Source organism: Gekko japonicus, unplaced genomic scaffold (assembly GCF_001447785.1).
Source record: "Gekko japonicus isolate JY-2015 unplaced genomic scaffold, Gekko_japonicus_V1.1 scaffold355, whole genome shotgun sequence".
NCBI classification, from domain to species: domain Eukaryota; kingdom Metazoa; phylum Chordata; class Lepidosauria; order Squamata; family Gekkonidae; genus Gekko; species Gekko japonicus.
In genome coordinates this window covers 771,936-796,907 of record NW_015167066.1, presented here as the reverse complement: position 1 = coordinate 796,907, position 24,972 = coordinate 771,936, and the positions used below count along the sequence as shown (strand labels likewise).

Genomic DNA, 24,972 nt, shown 5'->3' with positions numbered 1-24,972 from the left:
TTAGAACTAAATGACAAAATCCATATTTTCATCATTGCTGTCCAAAGAAAGAATGTTTTTAGACTTCTGAATTTGGGACACAAGGTTGAATTCCATGATGTTGGAAGTGTTTAAAAAGTTGTTACATTCAGCAAAACTTCCCAAAATTGTAAAACTGGTAATTAATTATGCATGGATAAATATACAGTTTTCCATACACTATTATGCAATAGCTTTTAAGCATAAAATTATGCATTCAAGAGTATGCCGGTTCATCCCCCCCACCACCACCGCCCAAGGAATTTTATTATTTGGTGACAAAAGAAAGACAATACAGGCCGTACATCTCGGACATCAAACAGATTTCCTAGGTTTGGGGTCAAGGGGGCCTGATGTTAATCGTAATTTCTGTTTTCTGTTAAAGAGGGCAATAACCACTACATGAAAATAATTTATCACTGGAAGTAACCACATCCTAGACACAATTGACTGGGGAAAAGTGATGGACTGGGATGTTAAAATGGCCAAGTAAAAAGCTAGACTGAGCAGCCCCTGTGGTCCTGTCAGATTCAGTCAGCAGTGATGACATTAACCAGCAAAGACTCATGTGTCACTTCCTCCGGTGCCAGGGCCTGCCCAGTCTGAGCTGATCAGCCCCACCAGAGTTGCTGGTTCTCAGCTAGGTTTGCTCCTAGCTGTTAGCAGCCCCCCAGGAAGTTCCCATCATAGGGTTGCCATCCTCCAAGTGGAGTCTGGAAATCTCCTGGGATTACAACTGATCTCCAGACTACAAAGATCATTTCCCCTGAGAAAATGGCTGCTTTGGATGGTAGACTCCACGGCATGGTAACCAGTAAGCTTCCTTTCCTCTCCAAACTCTCCCCTCCCCCAAGCTTCATCCCCAAAATCTCTAGGAATTTCAGTTTGCTAGCAACCCTAATCAGGAACTTTCCCCATAAATTAAAAGACCAACACATCCATGCCAGGAACATTTCCTCCATGAGCTCTGTGCCACTGAAATTAATGGGCATTATAAAGCCCTTGGTTCCTTCCTTAGAACTCTGTGCAAGACACATCCACAAGGATTATTTTCTTCCTCATCTGTCACAACTCTTAACATTGCTTGCCTTCTGCAAAACAAGTTAAGTTACAAACTTACACACACTTGAACCTACTTCCAGGGGAATTAATCCCCAGTAAATATACTTAGGGTTCAAAGTGTTAGCATTTAAAACATACTAACCAGAAACAACCTGTGATTTCTTGTCCAATATCTTCCAGTACAGTAATAATGATAGAAACAATTCTAACAAATAATTATTTTCCTCGTCATGCCTGGCTGATTTTTAGGGGATGATTCACTGATCATTTACATTGTGGTACTTCCCCCAAAGTAAACATGGTAAAAATTAAATCCATTCACATTAACTAACCTCATGAAAATAGGGATTCTGAAACAATGATAGCATCCACTATGATTTAGCAACATAATTTCTAAATGTGCATCCCAAAACCACATACTACTTCTCAATAATTTCTTTCAACTTTAAAATGGGTAATTTCAAGTACATTGAGCTCAACCAGAACATTTTAGGGCCAATCAGCCAGCCAATCAATCCAGTCCAATTTTGTACCAAGAGTACCTGTTAAATGAGTAGTAAACAAATACTGAAGTGATAGTCAGATTTTACACGCTCCTGAACCAATTTTGGTTATATGATAGTAATTAAAGAAAATAACCAAAAAAGACTTTTTTGCATTTTCAAGATGTGTTTGTGAACTGAATGAAAACTGCATTTCATTATTCTCTTGTGCAGAATGGACTATAAACAAGTAAAGGAAAAGCTGACAATAAACTCATTGTAAATGAACAGATCAAGATACAACAGGCATCATACAATAAAGCTTCGGGGGGGGGGGGGAAGATATAACCCAGATTCATGATCAGCTCAGAATCACGTAAAGCAGAAAGAGCTAGGCTAGATTAAACAGGTATTACTATGGGGAGAAGAAATCTATAAAGGACTCGTTAGCCAAAGCATTGCACTCTTATTTTACTATTTACCAAGATTAATAAGACTTTTGAAAAACTATACTCTGGGTTGTAATGTAAACAGTTTTCATCCCTTGAATATCAACTAGTTATGTGCTGTTTTTATTTACGTAAAATATCTATAGTCCACTTTATCTCCTTAGACTTAAGGTAGCTAACAATGCAACAAGTTGCAAGCAAATAACACAAAATAATCACAACACACTAAATAGCACACAAAATAAAACAGAACAGCCAAATCTCTAACAAACAAATGCCCTTCCAAATGATGTTTTTCCCCCCTTACTCTTTTTTACATGCCTTCCTGAATAGTGAAGGCACCCTCCACACCCACTCTGGAAAACTCCTCCTGCCATAGGAAAAGGCCTGTAACGCTAACTGTAGGCAGACAGGTAGTTCTGAGAAAGGGTTCTGCAGGAAGAAGGCTGTCTTAAGAATGCAGCCAAGGCATGGGAGTAAACCAGGAGATACAGATTGCTATGGTTGATCACCATGACAGCACAGATGTGAATGAAAATTAGCAGCAAAAGTATAACATAATAGTTCAAAAGAAAAACACAGTTAATGGGAATAATCCCCAAAACCTAGTTTTATCTTAACTCTAACTGAAACAAAGGCTCCCTTCCCTTCGTTACTTCATCCATTTCCTGCTTTTCACTAACCATCAGGATGCATCAAACCATTCACCAACACAAAGCATGGAGAGTTCCCCATCTTTCCATTTCCCCAGCATTCCCTTTTGACCCCTGGAAAGATGATGTCTGGAATTTTGGAACTGACATGCTAAACCACAAACCAAACCATGAAACTATATGAACCAGGAGGTTGCCAATGCTCCCTCTAAGCTGTGGAGTCTTGTGAGCAGAAATTCTACTTTGTGAGCTACTGGCATTAAAGTTGTGAGAAAGCGATTTGGCTACTGCATAAATTAGTTTACACTGGAGCCATCTTTCCTGAGCTAAGACAAAAAGGTGTGAGCCAGAGGCTAAAAATTTGTAAGCTAGCTCAGATTCACTTAGCTTTGAGGGAACACTGGGTTCCCAAACTGAACCGGTTCATATGAGTTCATGACCCTTCCTTTCTGCTCCCCACAGCTTTTCGCACGGAGTAGAAAGCAGGGGTTAAATGGCTCAGAGTTGACCCCAAGAAAGCCCCTTTAAACAGCTCTGCCATGCAAACCAATCTGTTCCATGTGGCTCACCTGTTTAAAGGGGCTTTCTTCAGTAGCTAGCCCCAGGGACTGGCTGTTCAAGAAAGCCCCTTTAAACAGCTGAGTGTGGGAGCAGTTTGCTTTGCATGGCTCAGCTATTTAAAAGGGCTTTCTTGGGCAGCGAGTCCCAGGGGCTGGCTGCCCAAGAAAGCCCCTTTAAGCAACTGAGTTGCGGGAGCAGGCTTCCCCCACAGCTCAGCTGTTTTGGCAGCCTTTGTGGGGAGGAAAAAGCAAGGGTTTAAACCCATGCTTTTTGTTCCCCACCAACTGCCTTAAAAGTTTGTGGAGGTTTGTGGCTGGGCTGCAGTTTGCAAACCATAAATGGCCCAAAATTCGTCACGAACACAGGTTTGCAAGCCAGTTTATGCTCATCCATAGTAGAGAAAGAATAACTTTTCTCCCTTTCTCACAATACAAGAACTCATGGGGATTTAAATTAATGAGCAGTAGGCTTAGAACAGATAATAGAAAGTACTTCTTCACCCAAAGAGTAATTAACACATGGAACTCACTGCCACAGGAGGTGGTGGTGGATACAAGCATAGACAGCTGCAAGAGGGATTGGATAAACATATGGAGCAGAGGTCCATCAGTGGCTATTAGCCACAATGCATAGATGGAACACTATGTCTGGGGCAGTGATGCTCTGTACTCTTGGTGCTTGGTGGACCTGACGGCACCTGGGTTATGGCCAGGGTACCCTCTAACCTGAGTTAGTGTGAGCTAGCTCACAGTTTTTTAGCTTCCAGCTCACAGATTTTTGTCTTAGCTCAGGAAGGATGGCTCCAGAGCAAACTAATTTATGCAGTAGCCAAATCTCTCGCTCACAACTTTAATGCCAGTAGCTCACAAAGTAGAATTTTTGTTCACAAGGCTCTACAGCTTAGAGGAAGAACAGGTTATGGCCACTGTGTGACAAAGTGTGTTGGACTGGATGGGCCATTGGCCTGATCCAACATGGCTTCTCTTATGTTCTTAATGGTCAGTTTCTATGCACCTTTTCAGATCTACAGCAAAATGCATGTGCGGAAGAATGGCAGGACAGATGCACAATGCAGAATGGAACATATACAGCTCTGAACAATAGATCTGGGCAGTGGAAATTGAAATCAAGCACACAAAAATTCTTACTTTGTAACAACAATTCTTCCTTTTACGGCCACTGTTGCAACTACATGGTTCCCGCGCTTGAAGAACCAAGTGTACATCTTCTGTTTCCAATACAGCCTTATAAACCGCTCTCTGGAACTCCGTTAGAGAACAATACACCATCTGGCAAGATAAAGTCAATGCAGGGGGGGGGGAACAACAGCAATAAAAATATGGAAATATCCTGAATAACAAGAGCATGCTGAACTGGTAGATTCATTTTGCTAATTCCAAATAAGTCAGTGTAATTTAGTGAGGACAATAAATATTAATCATAAAACAAAAATAATCTGTTAAGAATATGAAAAAAAAAACCTGCAACAATTTGAGAGTAGTGCAAGGCATGGAAGAGGCTCAGAAGCCTAATCATAAACTAGAGATTTTGAATCACTTAAAAGATCTATTTGCCACTTCCTGGAACGGGCTATTGTAAAGCACAAATGCAACCAGTTCTTAGATATCTATTGATATTCTAAATCACTAGTGCAGGAAGGAGGGGCTCTGTACAGTGGTATGACCAACTTTATCCTTCCTCTCAAAGGCCATGGGTGGCATCTCCATGACATCTTTTGGTCTCAAGCAGCAGGACACAGAAATCCCAAGATCACTTCTGAATTTAGGCCACCCACAAAGCGGCAGCACCCTGCTGTGCTATAATAATCTAACAGTACCTTGAACATGTACTCACATTATCAAAAGAATGAGATAAAATAAAACCTGCTAGATTAAAGACAGCTCAATGACATTGCAGTTAATCTCCTCTTTTGAAAAGACAGTTTAGACTACATTATTACAAGTTTTGGCTGAAAGGCAGGTATAAAATGAGACAGGAAGAGCAGCAGACTATATGTGTATCCTTATTTACAATGGTGTAGTCTTTAAAATACATTCTAGTGTTCATCAAAACATTCTAGTGAGGCAGCTGACAAGTGTCATTATTTTCATCATAATGATGCCAAACTCAGACAGAGTTTTCCATTCAAAAAACTTATATTTAGCTTTTTATAAATCATCTATTAACAGCAGGGATATGGAAACAATAGGAGGTTTGGACCAGTCTTTAAATGCATACATCCACATAAAGCAAAACATCCACTCCATTCAGATTTTTTTCATAAGCACTGAACAGGTTAAACATGCACAGCTATGTGTATAATTACAGATTCTGGACACAAAATGAATTTTCAAACACTAATTTGTTTAGACCTCAGATACTGAGGATGCAACATGACCACCTCCTTACCTCAGACCTGAAGAAGCTGAAACCTTGATATCAACCCTACGGGTTACCTGTTTTATTACCCTCTTGTGGAGCAGTAAGCCCATTTTTTACATGAGTGAAAGACAGATTCTATCTTGGCATCACATACTGAGAATGAGGGAGAAGTAAATTTCAATAGCATAGTCTTGTTTGATAATGAGTAGGACTCATTTGATCCAGATTCCAAAACGTGCCCGGCGTCCTAACGTCACTTCCGGGTAACGTGCGTGCGCGCTCCAGTCGCCGTCCGGGAGTCCCCCGCTGAGGCGACTGCAACGACTTGGCAACCCTAAGCACAAATGGTAATTGAATCTGGGGAGTATTCCCATCATGACCTAAAGTAACTGGGTAATAAGAGGGGAGCTGGGGAGTCTGAAGCTATGTTTAGATAGTATTGAGAGTTCTGGGAAGGGTGACATTTCCTGTGTTTTGCCTTTGAATATTACTACCCAGGGAACAGCTGGTATGCAGCCTCTACCATCTGGCAGAGAAGGGGTACTGGGGGTAGGGGAAAAAACAGGAGTCATAGTGAGGAGAAGTTGACGCTGATGTTTGAAACAATAAAAAGATATTAAAATATATAAAGTTGGCCTTTCCCTCCTTAATTTACCTGAAAATTTATTTATTTATCAAATTTATATCCCACCCTCCCAGCCGAGGCCAGCTCAGGGCAGCTTACATAAAAATGCATATAAATACAATTAAAAACAGTCCTAAAACTTCATTTGTAGCACTGAAGAGTGCAAAACCATCAAAGGTATCCCACTCTTTAACAACTATAGTATTACAAGATGGAATACAAAGTCCACATGTTGATCAAATAGCTGTGTAAAGGCCAGAATACTCAGTAATGTTCTGTTCTGATTTACTGCTTTACTAGTTTGGAACTATCTTCATCATGTTTAGCTATGAAAACATTCATTTCTTCCAGACAGAACTGATAGCTAGCCATCAAATCTTGATAATTAGCCACTGCCCTGACATATACCTCTCCCCAAAAGGTCTAACTTATGACTAAACTTGTCACAGGGGGAGAGTGTAGTGACAAATAGCTTTTGATGTGCCACCAGCAACAGAAAGAGGTGTGGGGTACAATATGAGATATTCAACATCTGACATGCAGATTTTTTTTATTCTATGTGATCTACGAAAGACAGAGGCAGGGCTGGCAGTGAACATCCGCATCAGTGAACAGACTGAAAAGCTTCTGGATTTAGGATGCCAAATATGACATCAGTAAAAGGCTTCAGCATTTAGCCAGATGAACCATCTGGTCCCAATAAAGCTTGACATCTCTCCAACAGAGGGGAATGTCACCCAGAGACAATTTCAATGAAGTTTCAGAATTATCACTATTGGACAAGTTCTTCATCATGCAAGAGGGGGGAAATATCTGAGGATAAGTGCCTCCAAAAATTAAAGTGAAGATAAAGCAACTTCCTTGGTGAGAGTAGTGAAGGAGGGAACTATTGGACTGGTATGAAAAACAGCAGTCAAGAATTAACAAAGGAACTGTAGCAGGACTGGGAGGTGTTCTGTGCAAAGTTGTGTGTATCACAAGTGCTAGTGATAGTAATCTAATCAAAGAGCAAAGAAAATGGGGTTGCACTTACCTGTAACCATTGTTCATCAAGTGGTCTTCTGTGCAGGCATACATGGGACTGCATAAATGCAAGCCTGCCATGGAGAGGCGCTTCCAAGCTTCTATTAAAAGTTTCTAGATTCTAGGAGTGTTCCCCCTCCTTTCAGTCTAGAGAGAACCCTTTTCCTGTCCCAAAGGTCATTTGACAGAGGCAGGGAAAGCACTCTTCTTTCAGTTTTCTTTGCCAATATGAGGATGCCTTTGATAGGCAGAACAGCCCACAGAGGGAAAAGGAGGGAGGGGATGTGTGCCTGCACAGAAGACCACTCAATGAACAACAGTAACAGGTAAGTGCATCAATGTTTTCATCTTTGTGGCTTTTGTGCAGTCCCACAGGGGAGAGTAGGAAGCTCACTTACCAGAGGAGCTGAGCTGATTAACAAAAACAATAGATTGCCTGTAACACTGCCTTTCCCACTGCAGTTTCATTCCTGGAGTCCACATCCATCAAGTATTGTCTAACAAAGTTAGAAGGAGTAGACCATATTGCTGCTTTGCAAATGTCCTCCAGTGCAAGTCTGGATTGGAAAGCCACTGATGACGCCTCGGCTCTTCTGGAGTGAGATTTGACAGTGACTGCGCGACTCTGGGGCCCTGTCAGGGCGCAGGCGGTCAAGAAGGATCATGGGTCGTCGGCCCATAAGCAGTTCCGCAGGGCATCGGCCGCTTGCCGGGTTTGGTGTGGTCCGTTGAGCCAGGAGGAAGCGGGCGATGCAGAACTCCCAGTCACCCTCCGGCGGCTAAGTGCTTCCTTCGCAGTGTGCACCATCTGCTCCGCTTGGCCATTGGTAGCTGGGTGGAATGGCGCGGACCTCGTGTGTCAGATGAGGTTGCTGCGGAGAAACGTCTGGAACTCTTCAGACGTGAACGCCGTTCCATTATCTGACACGATGGTGTCGGGCAAGCCGTGGGTGGCAAAGATCTTGCAGAGAGTGTGGATCCTTTGAGGAGGTGGTGGAGACGGGGCTTATTTCCAGCTACTTGGAATACAAATCCACAGTCACCAGGAATAATAGTTCATGGAAGGGGCCGGCGAAATCTATATGGAGCCGGGACCATGGTGTCCCTGTAGATTCCCAGGACTGGGTAGGCGCACTCGGCAGGCTGGGTCAGACGGCCTGGCAGGTCGGGTAACATTTCACCCAGGTTTCAGCTTCCACGTTGATTCCCGGCCACCAAACGTAGCTTTGGGCTAGGGCCTTCATCCTCACGATGCCCGGATGCACCTTGTGCAGGGCCTGGAGAACCTGGTGACGTAGGGCACTGGGGACAATGACCCTGTCTCCCCATAGCAGGCAGCCCTTGTAAGCCGACAGTTCATCGCGGTGGGTCTTGAAGGCTGTGAATTCTGGCCCCTCAGTGTCCATGGGCCACCCCCTCACCACCCAGCCCAGAACCAGGGAGATAATGGGGTCCCTGGCCAAGTGGCGGGCGATGTCCACAGCCTGGAGAGGGGCGTCAGGAAGCTCTACTACCTGCAAAACGTGGTGCGCTGGGGCTGGGGCCTCCTCCACATCTGGTAGGAGAAGGCGACTCAAGGCATCAGCATGGCCTATGGCCTTCCCGGGGCGGTGCTGCAGCGTGTAGTCGTAGCCGGAGAGGAACATGGACCATTGCAAGACCCACAGAGAGATGACTTGGGGTGTCCAGCAGTCCATGGCGAAGAGGCCGAGGAGGGGTTTGTGATTGGTGGCAATGGTGAAGGGCCGGTCATAGACGAAGTCATGGAATTTCTTCACACCCGCAACAATCGCCAGCTCCTTTCAATCTATCTGGGCGTAATTTCGTTCTACCGCAGATAGGGTCCGGGAATAATAAGCAATGAGCACCTCCCGCCCGTCCAGGAGACGATGCGCCAGTACCTCCCCCACGCCATAAGGGGATGCGTTGCAGGCCAGGACCACAGGTAACGACTCATTGAAATGGGCTAAGATCGAGTTGGAGATCAGCAATGCCTTGACCCTTTTGAATGCCGCAGCCTGGCGTGGGCCCTCATCCAAGGAGCTTGCTTGTCCAGCAGCCGGTGAAGGGGTTCGGCTACCGCTGCCTTGTGGGGAAGGAAGGCGTGGTAGAAATTCAGCAGGCCCAGAAAGGCTTGGAGCTCCTGCTTGGTCTTGGGCGGTGGGGCCTCCACGATTGCCTTCACCTTGTCCCTGGACGGGTGCAGGCCATCCACATTTGTGGTGAAGCCCAGAACATCCACCAATGGCACCCCAAGAATACACTTCTCCCGCTTGACTTTGAGGCCGGCGACCTGGAAACGGCGAAGGACAATGCAGAGTCGGGAGGCGAACTCTGCCGGCGATGCTGCGGCGATCAGCACATCGTCAAAGAATGGGGTGACACTGGGGATCCTTTTAAGGAGAAAGTCCATCAGGTTCTGGAACAACCCCGGGGCCACGCTCACCCCAAACTGCAGCCGCTTCACCCTGAACGCCCCCCAGTGGGCAATGATGGTCTGCGCCTCAGCGGTGGCGTCATCGACAGGCAGCTGCTGATAGGTTTGGGAAACATTGAGCTTTCCGAAGATCTTTGCCCCCGCCAAAGTGGCCAGTACGTGGCTGAATACGGGGACCAAGTAGGCATGGTCCTGTAGTGCCTTGTTAAGCGTACATTTATAGTCTGCGCAGATGCGGACAGACCCATTAGGCTTCAAGACCATGACTATAGGGGTCTCCCACACCACATGAGAGACCGGCTCCAGGACGCCCTGGGCCACTAGGCGGTCCAGTTCCGCATCAATTTTGGGCTTTACTGCCAACGGAACCGTCCTGGAATGCAGCCGTATCGGGGCCACTTTGGGGTCCAGTTGCAGCGAGACCAGGGGGCCAGTGTAGCGACCTATGGTGCCATCGAAAACGGATGGGAACTCCCGGCAGATGGCCTGGAAATCATGTGTGGTACAGTGCTGCACCCCTTCGATGGATATTCCCAGGGGCTCGAACCAAGCACGGCCCAAGAGGCTGATGAGGTCGCCCTCGACCACGATTAAGTCCAATAGTCCATCAAAGCCTTTGTACTGGAACCGGAAACTCCCAACCCCCTTGATAGGCATGCTGTTTCTCTGAAAGTTCATGTGACAGGCGATGGCCGTTAGTGGGCCCCCCCTGGGACACAGTCTTTTGAGGGTGGCCTCGGATATAATGGAGGCCATGGACCCAGAGTCAAGCTCCATGATGCAGGGGGACCCCTCTATTTTTACCCGGACTTGGAACTTAGGGGTGGGGGATTGGCTAGGGAGTCACAGTACTTGTTCGGTCGATGCGCTGGTAAGGAGGTAGAGGTTCTCGTTGATCGCGTCCTCCTTGTAGTGTGCATCCGCTTTGCGGCGAGGTTGTGGTTGGGCACATGAACCTTTTGAGCGGCATACCCGGGCGACCGCAACCGTGGCACATGGCATTCCGGAACCTGCAGGTCTTCTATTCGTGCCGCTTCCCGCAGCTAGCACACTCCTGGGCGGATGAGTTGTGTGGGTTGCTGCCAGGGCCACGGTGCCTGGCTGGTACTTGGGTGCGGTGGACCTCTTCATCCTTGAGGTCGCCCGAGATGGTGGTGGACTTGTGAGTGGAGGTGGCTGCCGGGTGGGATCTTTCCCATGCGGTCGCTGTGGCGATGGCCGACGTGAGTGTGACCGTCTCACCCTCCATGATGCGCCACCTTAATTTCTCTTCCCGGAGGCCCGTAACGAAGCGGTCCCGGAGAATCATGTCCAAGTGCGCTCCAAAATTGCACTCGGATGCAAGGCGGCAGAGCTCCATGAGGAACTCCGCTGCGATTTCGAGGCCTTGTTGGTTCCACTGGTGGAACACCACATGGCATGTCATCTCCGACGGCTTGAGTATGTAGTGGTTCTGGACTGCCTTGACTATTTCCTCGAAGGTGCAGTCATCAAGCTTCTTGGGGGAGAGCAGATACTGGGCCAGGTCTACTATGGTGGGACCACAGGACCCAAACAGGTGGGACCACAGGACCCTATGGTGGGACCACAGGACCCAAGCAGGAGGCCCTTCATCCTGGCCTCGTCCATCCCCTGGTAGAATACCAGGACTGACTTCAGACCGGTGACCCAGGCCCCCCATTGCTGTGGACGGGCTGTATCGAATGGCGATATCAGCCCAGATCCCGGAGCAACGGCCATTGTGCTGATCGGCTGTGGCTGCAGCTGGGAAGCAGCTTGCTCACCCTCAGTGCTCATCGATTGGAGTTGCGTAGGTAGTGGTGCGTTGTCTTCTGTCACAGTGCCCCATCAGCCTGGCTGGGATGCTCAGCGGGATCCCATCCTCGTCGCCACTGTTGTGTAGTGGGTTAGATGCATGTAGAAACCAGAGATGGATGTAGTGATCAGCATGGTTTACTGGTACACAACTAGAACACAGAACACTGGCCGGTTGGCCAACTATATACAGTACCTGGGAACACCCCTAGATCTTATTGGTGGGTTTAAACCTCCCGCCAAAGTCCCTATTGGTTCCCCAAGGAAAATCCAGGAGCCTAGTCCCTATTGTTCCTAGGGAGTTAAGCTCAGTAATAAATCGCTGACGCCTAGTGGCGGTCAGTGGACACAACACAAGACCTGGTACATCCCATCTTTGGAATTGGACCTTTAATGACAGGATCCTTGAGAAGGTTGAAAATTTGTGCTATGGTCACTCTTGGAGCTGGCAGAGGACCCATGGGGCTGCCAGGTGTAAGGGCCTTGCAAGGGGTCCCATGACCCCCACTGAGGCAGCAACATGAAAGGGAATGGGCACCAATGATTTTGCTGGGTCGGCCATTCATTAGGAGGCTGATGCTGGGGTTGTCCCTTGGCCTGAGACGTAAATGGAGCTCATGGCGGTACCTCAACCACTTCGTACTCTGACACTCTCGGAGAATGAACAGCGTGCCTCGATGGCGAAGATGTAGTTCAATGTCAATACCTGATGGTGAGTCATGACATTAAGGGGACCTCAATTTGAAAATCGTCAGCGTCGAGGCCTGACCCCAAGGCAAGTCAGATTGTTGGTGCCAAAGTGGGGATTCTTCTTGACTTCAGGAGGATAGCAACACTCAACCTCAAGGGGACGGGGACCATTGTTTTCGAGGTAAGAGTGTTCGACGGCAGTGTGACAGCAATCTAGACAGGCTATGGTGGGAGCGCTTGGCCCCTTTCTTAGCCTTTTCCGGGGGCAGCTCCCCCGTCTTGGCATCAACGGCTGGCTTTGCGCTTCTGATTGACAGTAATGATGCCGATCTTACTGCCTGAGTTCTCACACCTTTTTCCGTTGGTGCCCTTTTATCCCCGTGGGGTTCTGGGAGGACTAGGACTTTCTCCCACAGCACAGCTTTGAGTCTCGCCACTCTAGCCTCTCGGGCTTTAGTGGTAAACTTGTGGCAAGCTGGGCAGGTACCGGTATTGTGGCCTTTTCCCCGGCACAGGAGACACGACCTGTGGTCATCATTTTGGGCCATTTTCACCCCGCAATCGTCACATTTTTTTAAAAGGGCCATCCTACCCAATCCTCTGATGAATCTTGAATAATTTTCTCTGGAAACCTCACTGGAACGATTGTGTGGGCCTCCAGAAGCAGCTCAAGGAAGCATGTCCTCTCCTCAAAGCAGCAAGAAGAGAACTGAGGGAGGAGTGGTCTCCCCGCCTCTGTCACGTAACCCCACAGGAAAAGGGCTCTCTACAGACAGAGGGAAGGGGGAGCACTCCTAGAGTTTAGACGCTTCTATATAAGCTTGGAAGCTCCTCTCTGTGGCAGGACTGCAATTATGCAGTCCCGTGTGTGCCTGCAAAGAAGCCACAAAGATGAATGGCCAGTGACAAGATCCAACAGAAAAACAGTACAGGCCAGGGAATGAAACAGAGGAGAAGTTTCTCACCCATGGTGCTCTCTGTGTAGTCAAAATGCAGGCTCTACCCAGTCACCCCATGCGATGTACTCTATTGCACACGGACAGGAGGGAGCAGGGCTCCAAAACTCCAATCATTTTTGTGCTGTTGCTGCACCCACAAAGGAAAATTCAATTTAACAGAAAACATTAAACCATGGTTTCCAATGGGCAGAAGTGTTAGGAAGAATCTAACAAATTGGAGGAATGATCCATTCTTTCCCCAGACTAATTCCTTTGCACATGCAGACACTGCTAGCAAATTTAAATTCTGGCTCCTGCCTGTCCCCACTAGGTCCATTCTGTGACAATGAGAGCTGTGGGCATGCATTACACGCAGGAGAAGAAGCGGATAATTCCTTCAAGTTTAAAATGCTTCCCAGATACATTCAACAAAATCCAAATTACAACAAATCATGAACAAATTTAATTTATTGTAAATGATGGTTCTCACTCTGTCTTCCTTCTTGGGCAATTGGCTGCTAATGAGAGACTTTGTACGCCTTAAGAAGTAGCCACGCATTTTCTGAGACAGCCTTTGCATTGCCTTTCGACCTGTTGCTAACTCTCTTTTAGTTGCTGTGTGCCTCTGGCCATGCTCTACTGGATCAGAAAACTCCTTCTTGAACCTTGCTTCACTACCCAAAAGTCCTGGTACAGCCCTTCAAGAGAAAGGGGAAAAAATGACAGATACATTGTCATGCTGGTGCTGTTAAACAGTATATCCCTACCACCCTAATTTATTATTTAGTTCTGGGGCTACTACACATATTACATAGAGACAAACAGCATATCTATACTCTCATGTAGTTATGAGAGTGAGCTACACTTTAGTTATAATTCCCAGATGAATGTAACTATAGAATTCATGTGTGTAAATATGCAATTGTCGTGTGCGTCTGTTATGTGTTACGTAGACATGAATATCATTTAATATGTGATTACACAAAATGACCCTCTAAGTCACAAGCATTCATTAACAGCAACTTACCAGTCCATGACACACCAAAGTTCTTTCATGTTGTTCTGTAGAATTGTCCCAGTGAGTCCTATTCGAATGTTACATGTTAGTGCCTTCAAGGTTTTAGTTACTTGAGCCTTTGGATTCTTGATTCTGTGCACTTCATCTACAATGACAGCTGACCACTTCAGGCTGTAAAACAACAGGAAATGGTGACTATCTTACCTATATCTACCAAATATAAACTGGATTCAGTGTATAAAACTGATGTGTACTGCACCCCAAAACATTTGTCCCAAGGATTGGGCAACCGGTAGAATCAGCAGTAGGAGCTATGTTGAGGTATACTGTGAGACGGAAGAATCTGCAAAAATCACCTTCTCCCCAGCAAGCAGACATGATCTTCCATCAGTAGAGAATGAATTTTAGATCCAACTCATAATATTTCAATAAGTTATTTCTAACATGATTTCATATAATGAAAAAAGATGTAACATAAACATTGGCTCCTAAAGGCTCTGGAAGGATGGTAATACAGTATTACTATTATTACTATTATTACTATTATTATTATTATCATCATCATCATCAACAACAACACTAACAATCATCATCATCATCTGGTTTTTAAAAGGCAGCAGGTAACCAATGAAAAACAAAAAGGACCCAGCATCAGAGGGTGGAAGAAGAGGTTAAATACAATATATTATTCCCCATTCAGGTAGCATCCACCTCTGAGTGATTTAATTTAATACGTTTCTATCCCACCCTTCCTCCAAAAAACGTCAGGGCAATGTATGGTATTCTGAAGTTTATCCATGGAATGATGCTGTGAGGTGGGTTAGGGGGAAAAAGTGAGTGACTGGCCCAAGATCACTCAGCAGACTGGGGCCTCATCACAAAATGAGGATTTGAACCTGACCCTCCTAGATCCTAGTCTAACACCCAACCCTACACCACACTGTTTATTCAAATTTGGCATTTTCGTCAACAGTGACCTTTTTTTTTACCCTACAGCATTTATTTTTCCAGCTTCATTTTGAGGAAGCAAGGCTAGTATCTTTAATCAACACCATCATTTGGCATTTTAAAGAGATCATCTACAAAGCTGCTGAAGACCTCTGAAGGGCCTACAATAAATATCAGTCACTGAAATTTAACCAAAGGAAATATTGTCAGTGCCTTTATAAAGATAAGAGGAGATCCTGAAATTATAGCTGCTATATAGAAACACGTATCCTTTTAATAAAATATTACACTGAATCTACTGGTATATTGTATATGTTTACAGACATTTTCAAAACAAAATATATTTAGTTGGAAGTAAGTCCCACTGACTTCAAGAGGGTTGTTTACAAATGTAAACATAAGATTTGGGTCTCTAGGTAACACATTCCACACTTTTCTCTAAAATCTTGCTAATTTCCAAAGTTCACAGCCCTAATTATTAACCCTTATATTCTAGCATGTTTGGAACAAAGACTGACCTTGTTAATAATAATTGCATAATTCATTTACCTGTTGAGCTCATCCAAATATTGGTGAAGAGTCTTATATGTAGTCAGCACAATCTCACATTTTCCCTGTTTGATCCGACTCAGTTCATAGTCCTTTCTACTGCCATACAAAACTATAACCCTGAAATAACCCCAAGTGTCCAGTTCTTCTTTCCAATTATACAGCACAGAAAGAGGTGTCACAATCAAGAAAGTCTAAAAACAAAGAACACATGATGCTGAATGAAATGCCTTTTGGTACAAAACTTCCATGCTGCTGTGTTCCATATTAGAATCTTACTTTCAATTGTCTGAGCAAAATACAGGAAGAGAAAGCGGAGAAAAAAACTGAACTCTTAAAAAATCACTAAAATGTAGTAATTTCGTCAGTTCTCAGAGGCTAAATAAAGTCAGCCCAGGTTAGGACTCAGACTGGAGACCACCACAGAAGTCAAGGGTTGCTACACAGACACAGGCAATGGCAAATCACCTTTGAACATCTCTTGCCTTGAAAACCCTATGGAGCCACCATAAATTGGATGGGACTTGTTGGCAAAAAACAAAAATAGGAATTTGTTTCACAAAAAAAGGAGACAATATAAATGTATGGTTGTCTGCATAACATGTCATAAGTGCAAATGCAGCCAAGCAGCCTTATACTGTGGCCCGTCAGTGACTGAATACCTCTCCCACAATACCATTTTTGAAATCCCATATACAGGCAACAAATCAGGAGGTGTATTAAGCCCTTGCTGGGCAAGTGAGGAACTGCACATAATCCAGCAAACATTAAGTATTTTTGTACAATAAAAATGAGAGAAACTGAACCCCATTCAGATGAATCAGAATTATACTTATGGTCTTTTAGCTCAAATAAGTCCCATCTAGATGGCTACTAATGCTGGTTCCTATTACAGCCACACAGGGCCGGCCTGAGGTGTTTCTGCGCCCTAGGCGAGGTGCAGATGCCAACCTCCCGGGTGGGCCTGGAAACCTCCCAGCTGGCCGCCTCCTTGCTCTCCGGAGCCGCTGGGTGGGAGAGGAGTGGCGAGGCGGCCGGCTTGGGGACTCGGGAGAGGTGGGAGCCACCTGGCGGGTGGGAGGGGTCGGGGGCTCGCCAGTCCAACCCCTCCTTCCCTCCCATCCTGCTTACCTTGGCCCTGCCCAAGGCTCCCCTCCCTGTCCAAGAAGCGGCAGCCCAGCAGGCAGGAGGCGCCCGAGAAGGTAGGCTCGAGGGAGCCCCCGAAGTGGGCGGGCAACAGTCGGGCAGGCGTGCAGACGGGGCTGATGGGTGCCTGCACAGACTGGCTGCTGGCCAGGGGACAGGGGCGGGTGCATCAGGCCAGGCCAAGCCCCCATTGGAAGACAGGCTGCCTGAGCCAGCCCCAGCCCCGAGTGGCCGCCGCCGCCACCAAGAGGCTGGCCAGGCCATGGGTCAGAGGGGAGCCCACCGCCGGATAGACGCGCAGGGTGCCTTGGGTGGTGCTTTTGGAAAGGGAGGCACAGTTTTGGAGCGGCGGCGCCAAACTGCACCCAGCCCCGCCCCCGTCAAAAGCCCTGCATCTCCCTGACTGCCGCCGCCTCTTTCGCCGAGTCTGGCAGGCGCAGGGAGATGCAGGGCTTTTGGGGGGGGGGGCTTTGGTGGGGGGGCCGGTCCAGTTTGGCGCCCCAAGGGCCGGCTTGCACTCTAGCCGAAGGCCTAGTTCGCCTAGCGGGTGAGCCGGCCCTGCAGCCACAGAAGACCAAGAGAAACTGAGAACATTTTCCAGAAAGAAGAAGTAGCTGTCAAAATGGTTTCTGAGTGCTTTTAAAGGATAACGGCCTATTGGCTCATCCGTTCACCAAAATCATTACAGTCAGATGTATTTTGAAATCAATGGGATCAAACTTGTATTTTGAAATCAATGGGACAATAGTAATCGAAATCATCACATCAAATAATAATCAGTGATAACACAGGTTAGCTAAAAGATCCTAGTGGCCACAAAAGATGCTAGGGTGTTGCAAATTTCAGCATCAGGTTGAATAACAAATGCAGAGCAGACATGCTTGGGCCAGCAAGGTCACAGAACTAAAGTTATCATCACAGACATAAAGACGGCTAATGCCATGTTCGGTTTTCTGAGTGCTGTCAAAATTTAATGAAAAAAGGAAAAGATTTGGCTAAGCTAAATAACAGTAAGACAATCCTTGCTGCATACAGCGCATTCAGCTAATAATGTAGAGGTGAAGCAGATAATGAGTTGTATTGGACAAAACCCAGAAGAAACACCAAAGCTTATATTCTCCTGTGCTATGCCATGCAAAATAATAAAATGCCTTGTATATAGTCCTAACTTCTAGGTTTGGCATGTTTGAAAGATCTGTTCCTCGGGCCTTTCTAACTACTTACATAATTAATCATTTTAAATTAATCACTAAATGAGTTTTTATAGCTCTTTCACTGTAGAAAGAATTACATCTCTGTAGAGCAAAACAGCTTTGCAGACTACAAAGATTTTCTACAATTGTTTTTATTAGAGATTGCACAATGCTTTAGATCATATTTTATTTTTAATGCTAAACTTCCATTTTACATGGAAGTAATTCCCACTGAAATATGTGTAGTTATTCAATGCCAATTCGGTACCAATGAGCTTCAACACAAAGACAGCAAGATGAGGGACCTTTCTGACCCCTGCATAAAAATATGGAGGCAAGAGCCCATCCTTCAGCTGCTACTTAAATGGGGCTGGTGGATCCTAAACATTGGAAGACTACCCAAATCACCCAAGAGCTTTTGGGCACACAGAAGGAAGACACAGATGTTGGTCTAGTAAATGTAAATATTTTTTTTTTAAATTGTTTTTGTAAGCCCTCCTCTCAAGCTACTGAATGAGCCAGTGCAGGTTCCAGCAGTTGTAACAGAAACTGTAGAGACTTACTGATCAGCACACCAACTCCCACCCAAACCTCCTTCTGATCCTTCATTGTGCATACTGTTATTGGGATCCAAATAATCTGACAAATATATTCCCATTTAAAAAATAAGTGTCATAATATCTTTAAGATAACCCGTTATAAGTATGTCTAAATTAAAAACATACATTCTTTGGAACAGATGGCACTTCCTTTTTCATTGTTCTCAGCAAAAATTCAGGCATGTTGTTTTCAATATCCGCACGCGTCCCTTTTTTATTTAGTATTGCAGCCAGGAATGAAATAACCTAAAGGGAAAAACACAGTTTGAAGTTACAAAAAAAACCAGGTAAAAAAAGTGATAGCCAGAGAACATCCAGAACTGAGGTGTCGAACTCATTTGTTATGAGGGCCAGATTTGACATAAATTGGACTTTGTCCATTGAAGCCCCACATTAGGAGGGTGAGTGTGTTAAAACTAATATTTCTCTGCAAAACTGAAGTTTCTTGAGTTTGTTGAACTCTATATTTTGTGGTTAGTCCCAAACCTTACCCCCCCTTAGAATTATAAACTACAAATATAAATGGTCTGAGCATAGGACCCAGGGGAAGAACATGAAAGAGCTGAGCACTGCAAGCTACCCATCCACCCACCCCCGGTCTACTCAGAGTGGCAGTGGCTCTCCAGGGTCTCAGGGCGGTTTGAGATAATAATTTTGGGTGTCCTCTTCAGCACTTGTTCTATTATTCCATTGGAGCTCTATACTAGGAGTGTGTGCGTGTGTGCGTGTGTGTGTGTGTGTGTGTGTGTGTGTGTGTGTTAAAACTAGTATTTCTCTGCAAAACTGGAGTCCCTTGGGTTTGCAGAACTTTATATTTTAACCCTGGCTGGTCCCATGCCCTTACAATGTGCATGTCTAAAGGGGAAAGGAAGGAGAACAGTGGGACTTTTAAAAAACAAACAAACAAGGATTACAGCAGAAGGACCCTCTCCCCAGCTCCTACCTGTGATGAGGACTACAGAGGCTGGGAGCGGTGGCTGGGAAGTTTGGCAGCCCTGCCCTCTGCTTCCTGCTCTGAGGCAGCCCTGCCCTGAGCTCTCTGCTCAGAGGCAGCCCACCTTCTGCTTCCTGCTCTCAGAGGCAGCCCTGCCCAAGCAGCTCAAGATGAGAACAGCAAGGGTGGGCAGGGGAGGGAGAAGAGAGTCCCCTCCTGGGCTGGTTTAAGGGCCTGAGTGGGCCGGTTCTGGCCCATGGGCCGTAGGTTTGACACCCCAATCCAGAACATTATGGAACCAGTCACACACCTTTAGAATTAACCCAGTTTCAGTCTTGGGCAATAGTCCACTAAACAATGCCCACTAAACAACATTCTGTTCTTAACAAAATGGGGTAACTCCCTAGAAATGTTTTAAAAGCCCTCACATAATAATTATGTCTTCCTCCTTATGTCCATTGAGAGGGAACAAGATCACTTCAAAATCCTCCTGTTCTGGCACAGAGCCAGTTTGGTGTAGTGGTTAAGTGTGTGAATTCTAATCTGGGAGAACCGGGTTTGATTCCCCACTCCTCCACCTGCAGCTGCTAGATGATCTTTGGCAAGGACAGTTCTGGAAAAAGCTCTCTCAGCCCCACCTACTTCACAAGGTGTCTGTTGTGAGGAGGGGAAGGGAAAGGAGTTTGTAAGCTGCTCTGAGACTCCAAGTGAAGGGTGGGGTATAAATCCAATCTCTTCTCTTCTTCTGTTCTCCAAAGTTACACCAGCATAGGGAATCTACGCTGGCATAGTACCAAGAGCTCAAGCAGCAAAAGTAATTTATGAAGACACGGAGAAGGAGGAGAGGAGCACAGGAGGAATCATGTGCTCATTCAGGGTATATTTCCACCCCATGTTTTGACATAACATTATGCCCGTAAAAAAAGTGGCATAAGTTACAAACACTCCCAATGGCTGATGGACAGCCCAGATGATGGCATACTCCCACACACACCTCCACACCTCTCTAGCCACAATGGAAGACAACTAACTTGAAAGTCCATGACATACCACTGCAGTATATAAAGTGTAGACGTTGAAAGGAATGTTGTTGGGGCTGCTGCATAGACACTGCAGCTATTGTGCTTTTCAGTTGGTTCTGGAATTGCACAAGATAGATGGATCCTCCCTAAATTCCTGTGGATGCAAGGAGGGAGTGATTTTTTAATGATGTCCCCCAGTACACTGCTCCTTGGGACAGGGACTCAGAGGTCTCCTACAGAAGGGAGGAATCCGTGAAAATCACCTGCAAAAACTGAGGCCAAATCCAAGACTATGTTATACCAGTGGTGGCCCTGGTGTTGCAGCAGCAGCCAGTTCGATGGCTTAGCAGCAGCACGGGATTGCCCTGCAAACATGGCACATAAACTACGAAAATACCAGGATTCTGAAGTTTGGAACGATATTTCAAAATGCAGTTCAACTTTAACTAGCAATGGGTTTTTGTTTATATTTTACTTGATTTTGATTTTTAGCTGTCTGAGTATTTTTGTAGTGCCCCAAGCCTTAGGGAAGGGCAGCATATAAATCCCAAAATAGACAGAATTGCAAAGAAAAATGCTGCTTCTATTGGTGGCAAACCACAAAACAGTTAAGGGGGAACACTTGTATGTTTGCAGTTTATTTTTATTGGGCTCCGTTGATTTGTGGATTATGCTTGTCAAGATCCAGTTCAATTCAAAACGTTGTTGGCTGTACAAAGAATATAAAAACATAAGAAAAGCAGAGAGAGAAGCGGGTGGCTCTGAAAGGAAGAAGGACTGAGGCTTAAGTGACAAGAAGAGCTCATCTGAACCTTTTTTTAATTTTATGTTCACATTCCAATTGATCATCACTGGAAGTCAAAAGAAATTTACTTCAGGTTGGACCTCAAAAGCTTGTGGCATGGGTAGCTTGAACAAGCATTCCACTGTACAGTTTGTGTTGATCCATTCTGTTCTATATTTCTTTTAAAACTTGAATTGAATATGACTGCTAGCGTGAAATGCCTGGCCTCGATACAAACAAATGTATACACTTTGAATTCTTTATATTTATAGAGTTCTGTAATTTTGCTGCTAACCACCCTCCTATACTATTGTTTGTAGTCTACGCACAAAGTCTTATATTACTCATATAGTAGCATATGTCAGCAGCAGCTCATTTTTATGTGCTCAAGCAGAAGAACAAGGACCTGATACTGTTGGCACCTCACCCTGTTTCCCAGCTTTGGTCATCCCTAGTTAGCATTCCACTCCCAGGTCCTACATCTAAAAGTCAGCAGCTCAATTAAGAAGTTTTCACTTCCCTACAATTTAATTGTATATGGTGTTCTTTGTTCTAAAAATAACCCTGGGAAATCACAGCAAAGTTACTGGTGTGCAAAGTTTTGTGGTGTACACAATAAGAAAAGCAGCAAGACATGAAACATTGGAACTTACATGAAGGTTTCTTCTCTTCAGAGGGGCAAAGTCATCCAAACTGGTTAGGTCACACCTCCTCTCACTCCAGGCTGGGATATGCAAATTAGTGTAGACTGTATTGTCTCAGAGCAATGCTTACCCTCCAATCTTAGTATAGCCCAGCTCCATAACAGATATTGTGTCTGAGTAGATTTTTTTATTTTTTTGCAATGAGGTGTGTATGACTTCAGCCCACTGAAGAGAAGAAACCTTCAAGTAAGTTCCAATATTTTGTTCTCCTTCAGTGAGGGAAGTCGTCCAAACTACAATCTGGGTGGGATCCTCATTTTTTATTTCTATTCTGTTCCACCACTGGTCCCACCTATAGTGTCTCACACAGGTACAATGGGTAGACCAGTTTGCAGCTCTACGGATTTCTTCCACCAGAACTCCAGTGGAAAAGGTCGCTGATGTTGCTGCAGATCTGGTGTAGAGGGCCGTAACATCCTTTGGAGGTCCCAGGTCTTGCACTTCATATGCCTTTCAGATACATGTCTTGAGACCTTTTTACCTAAAGGCTGTGAGCTGTGAGACATAGAGAAATTCCTTTAGCCTAATCTGCACCGTCCTATTTAAGCAGATGCATGGAGCTCTGTGCATGTCTAGTTTGTGCCAGACTCCCTCTTTGGGATAGCATAGTGCAGGACAAAAGGATGGTAGTACCAACTCTTAGTTAACATGATAAGGGGAAAATACCTTTGGCACAAAAGAAGGATCTCTCCTGAGTACCACTGAGACCTTGTGAAATATATACAATTCCTTCCTGGCCAATAAAGTCCTTAATTCAGAAATCCTTCTTGCAGAAGTCATCTCTGTTGGAAAAAAGCCATCTTCCGAGAAGAAAGCTTTGTTGTTGTTGTTCAGTCGCACAGTCGAGTCCTACTCTTCGCGACCCCATGGACCAAATCACGCCAGGCCCTCCTGTCTTCCGCCGTCCTCTGAAGTTTGCTCAATTTCATGTTCGTTGCATCGATGACACTGTCTAACCATCTCATCCTTTGCCGTCCCCGTCTTCTTTGACCTTCAATCTTTCCCAGCATCAGGGTCTTTTCCAGTGAGTGCTCCCTTCTCATTTGGTGGCCAAAGTATTTGAGCTTCAGTTTCATTATCTGGCCTTCCAGGGAACAGTCAGGGTTGATTTCTTTGAGGATTGACTGATTTGTTCTTCTTGCAGTCCAAGGGACTCTCAAGAGTCTTCTCCAGCACCATAGTTCAAAAGAATCTATTCTTCGGTGCTCGGCCTTCCTTATAGTCCAACTCTTGCAGCCATACATGACTACTGGGAATACCATTGCTTTGACCATGCGGACTTTTGTTGGCAGGGTGATGTCTCTACTTTTTATCATGCTGTTTAGGTTCGCCATCGCTTTCCTCCCAAGGAGCAGGCGTCTTTTAATTTCATGGCTGCTGTCACAGTCTGCGGTGATCTGGGATCCCAGGAACGTGAAGTCTGTCACTACTTCCACGACTTCCCCTTCTATTTGCCAAGGAGTGATGGGGCCGGATGCCATGATCTTAGTTTTTTTGATGTTGAGCTTCAAGCCCACTTTTGCGCTCTCCTCTTTAGATTCTGACAATTTGAAAGGATCAAATGGAGGTTTGTTCAAGGCCTGTAACACTTTAGAAAGGTTCCCAGTAGGCAACCAATGCCTAAGGGGAGGTGCCTTCGAGAAAAAGCCTAATGCACCTATGAGAAAAAAGATTACGCAGTCTTTTGCGGTCCCACATAGCTGCCAGGGCTGCAACCTGTCTTTTAAGGTATCCGGTTTTAGAACCTGATTCCAACCTTCGCATAAAAAAGGAATGATGTCTTTGTAAGTACGGTAGGTTTCAGTGGATCTAGCTTTTTTGGTACAGGTCCACTTTTGAATGTCTGCCACGTACAATTATGGAGACAACTGGAAGCAAGTTTTCTGGACTGCACCATGACGTCAACTACTTAACTTGGAAGGCCCAATCCTTCTAAATCCGCTAGTTCAATCTCTAAACTGGCAGCTGGAGTCAAATCAGGTCTGGGTGGCAAACTGACTCTTGTACAAGGAGAACCCATCTGTTTGGCTAACTCCACTGTGGAGATACTGACATCTTCACTAGCTCCGAGACCCAAAAACTTGTGCCAGAAGGGAGTTACGAAAATCACCACCATTGCCTCAACCAGTACATGAGGCCCATCAATCTCTGCCAGGTTTCTTTCACTCCTTCCAACAATTTTTCCTGCTTCTTTGCAGGTAGAAACACTTTGGCCATCCTCATATGAATCCTCACCCCTAAGTGAACGATGTCCTTGGAGGGTATGAGATTTTTTAACACATTCTTCAGGCAACCATGTGCCTGAAGAGACTGCATAGTGGACCTGGTGTCCTAGCTCACCTCCTCTGCCTCCTTGGTTCTGCGGAGGATATTGTCCAGGTAAGGATAAAGGTGGATTCCGTGTTGTCATAAGTAGGCTATTAGTGCTATCAGGACCTTGGTAAACACCCTCAGAGATGATGACAGCCCAAAGGGTAAGACGTTATATTGGAAATGCTGGTCCTGAAAATCTAAAAGGGAAGAACTGACTGGAAGGTGGAATATGCAGGTAAGCATCTCGAAAGTCTAAGGACATCATGTGATTGTCCTGCTGAATACTCTGCAAAATGCAGTGAAGTGATTCACACTGGAACTTGTGCTTCTTTACCCATAGCTTCAGCTCTCTTTGATTTAGAATTTCTCTCCAATCCCAAGATCTTTTGGGGATTCTAAATAGAATGGAATAAAGCCCATAGGAATGCTGTTCTAAGGGCACTGGTTCCACGGCCCCTATGTGCACTAAATGTTAAATAGGTCACAACAGAAAAAAGTTGTCTCTGTTCTGTCTTGGGAAGTGGGGAAGCACAGAAGCAATGTGGAGGGGAGGGAAATTCTATCCTGTGTCCCTTCCAGATCATGAAGAGTACCAACTGGTTAGTCACACTATCCATCCAGTTGTAG

General features: G+C 45.4%; 1 protein-coding gene across 1 annotated transcript in view; it reads right to left on the bottom strand.

Annotated features, from left to right (window-relative positions):
• Positions 1-24,972, bottom strand: part of ERCC6L2 (excision repair cross-complementation group 6 like 2) — a 54,664-nt gene that overhangs the window by 17,006 nt on the left and 12,686 nt on the right. Inside the window, exons 4-8 of the mRNA XM_015412671.1 lie at positions 18,715-18,834; positions 15,651-15,844; positions 14,163-14,324; positions 13,626-13,833; positions 4,372-4,514 (exon numbers count right to left, since the gene is read on the bottom strand). Of these exons, the coding sequence (XP_015268157.1) occupies positions 4,372-4,514; positions 13,626-13,833; positions 14,163-14,324; positions 15,651-15,844; positions 18,715-18,834 (827 nt within the window). The remainder of the gene's footprint in view (positions 1-4,371; positions 4,515-13,625; positions 13,834-14,162; positions 14,325-15,650; positions 15,845-18,714; positions 18,835-24,972) is intronic.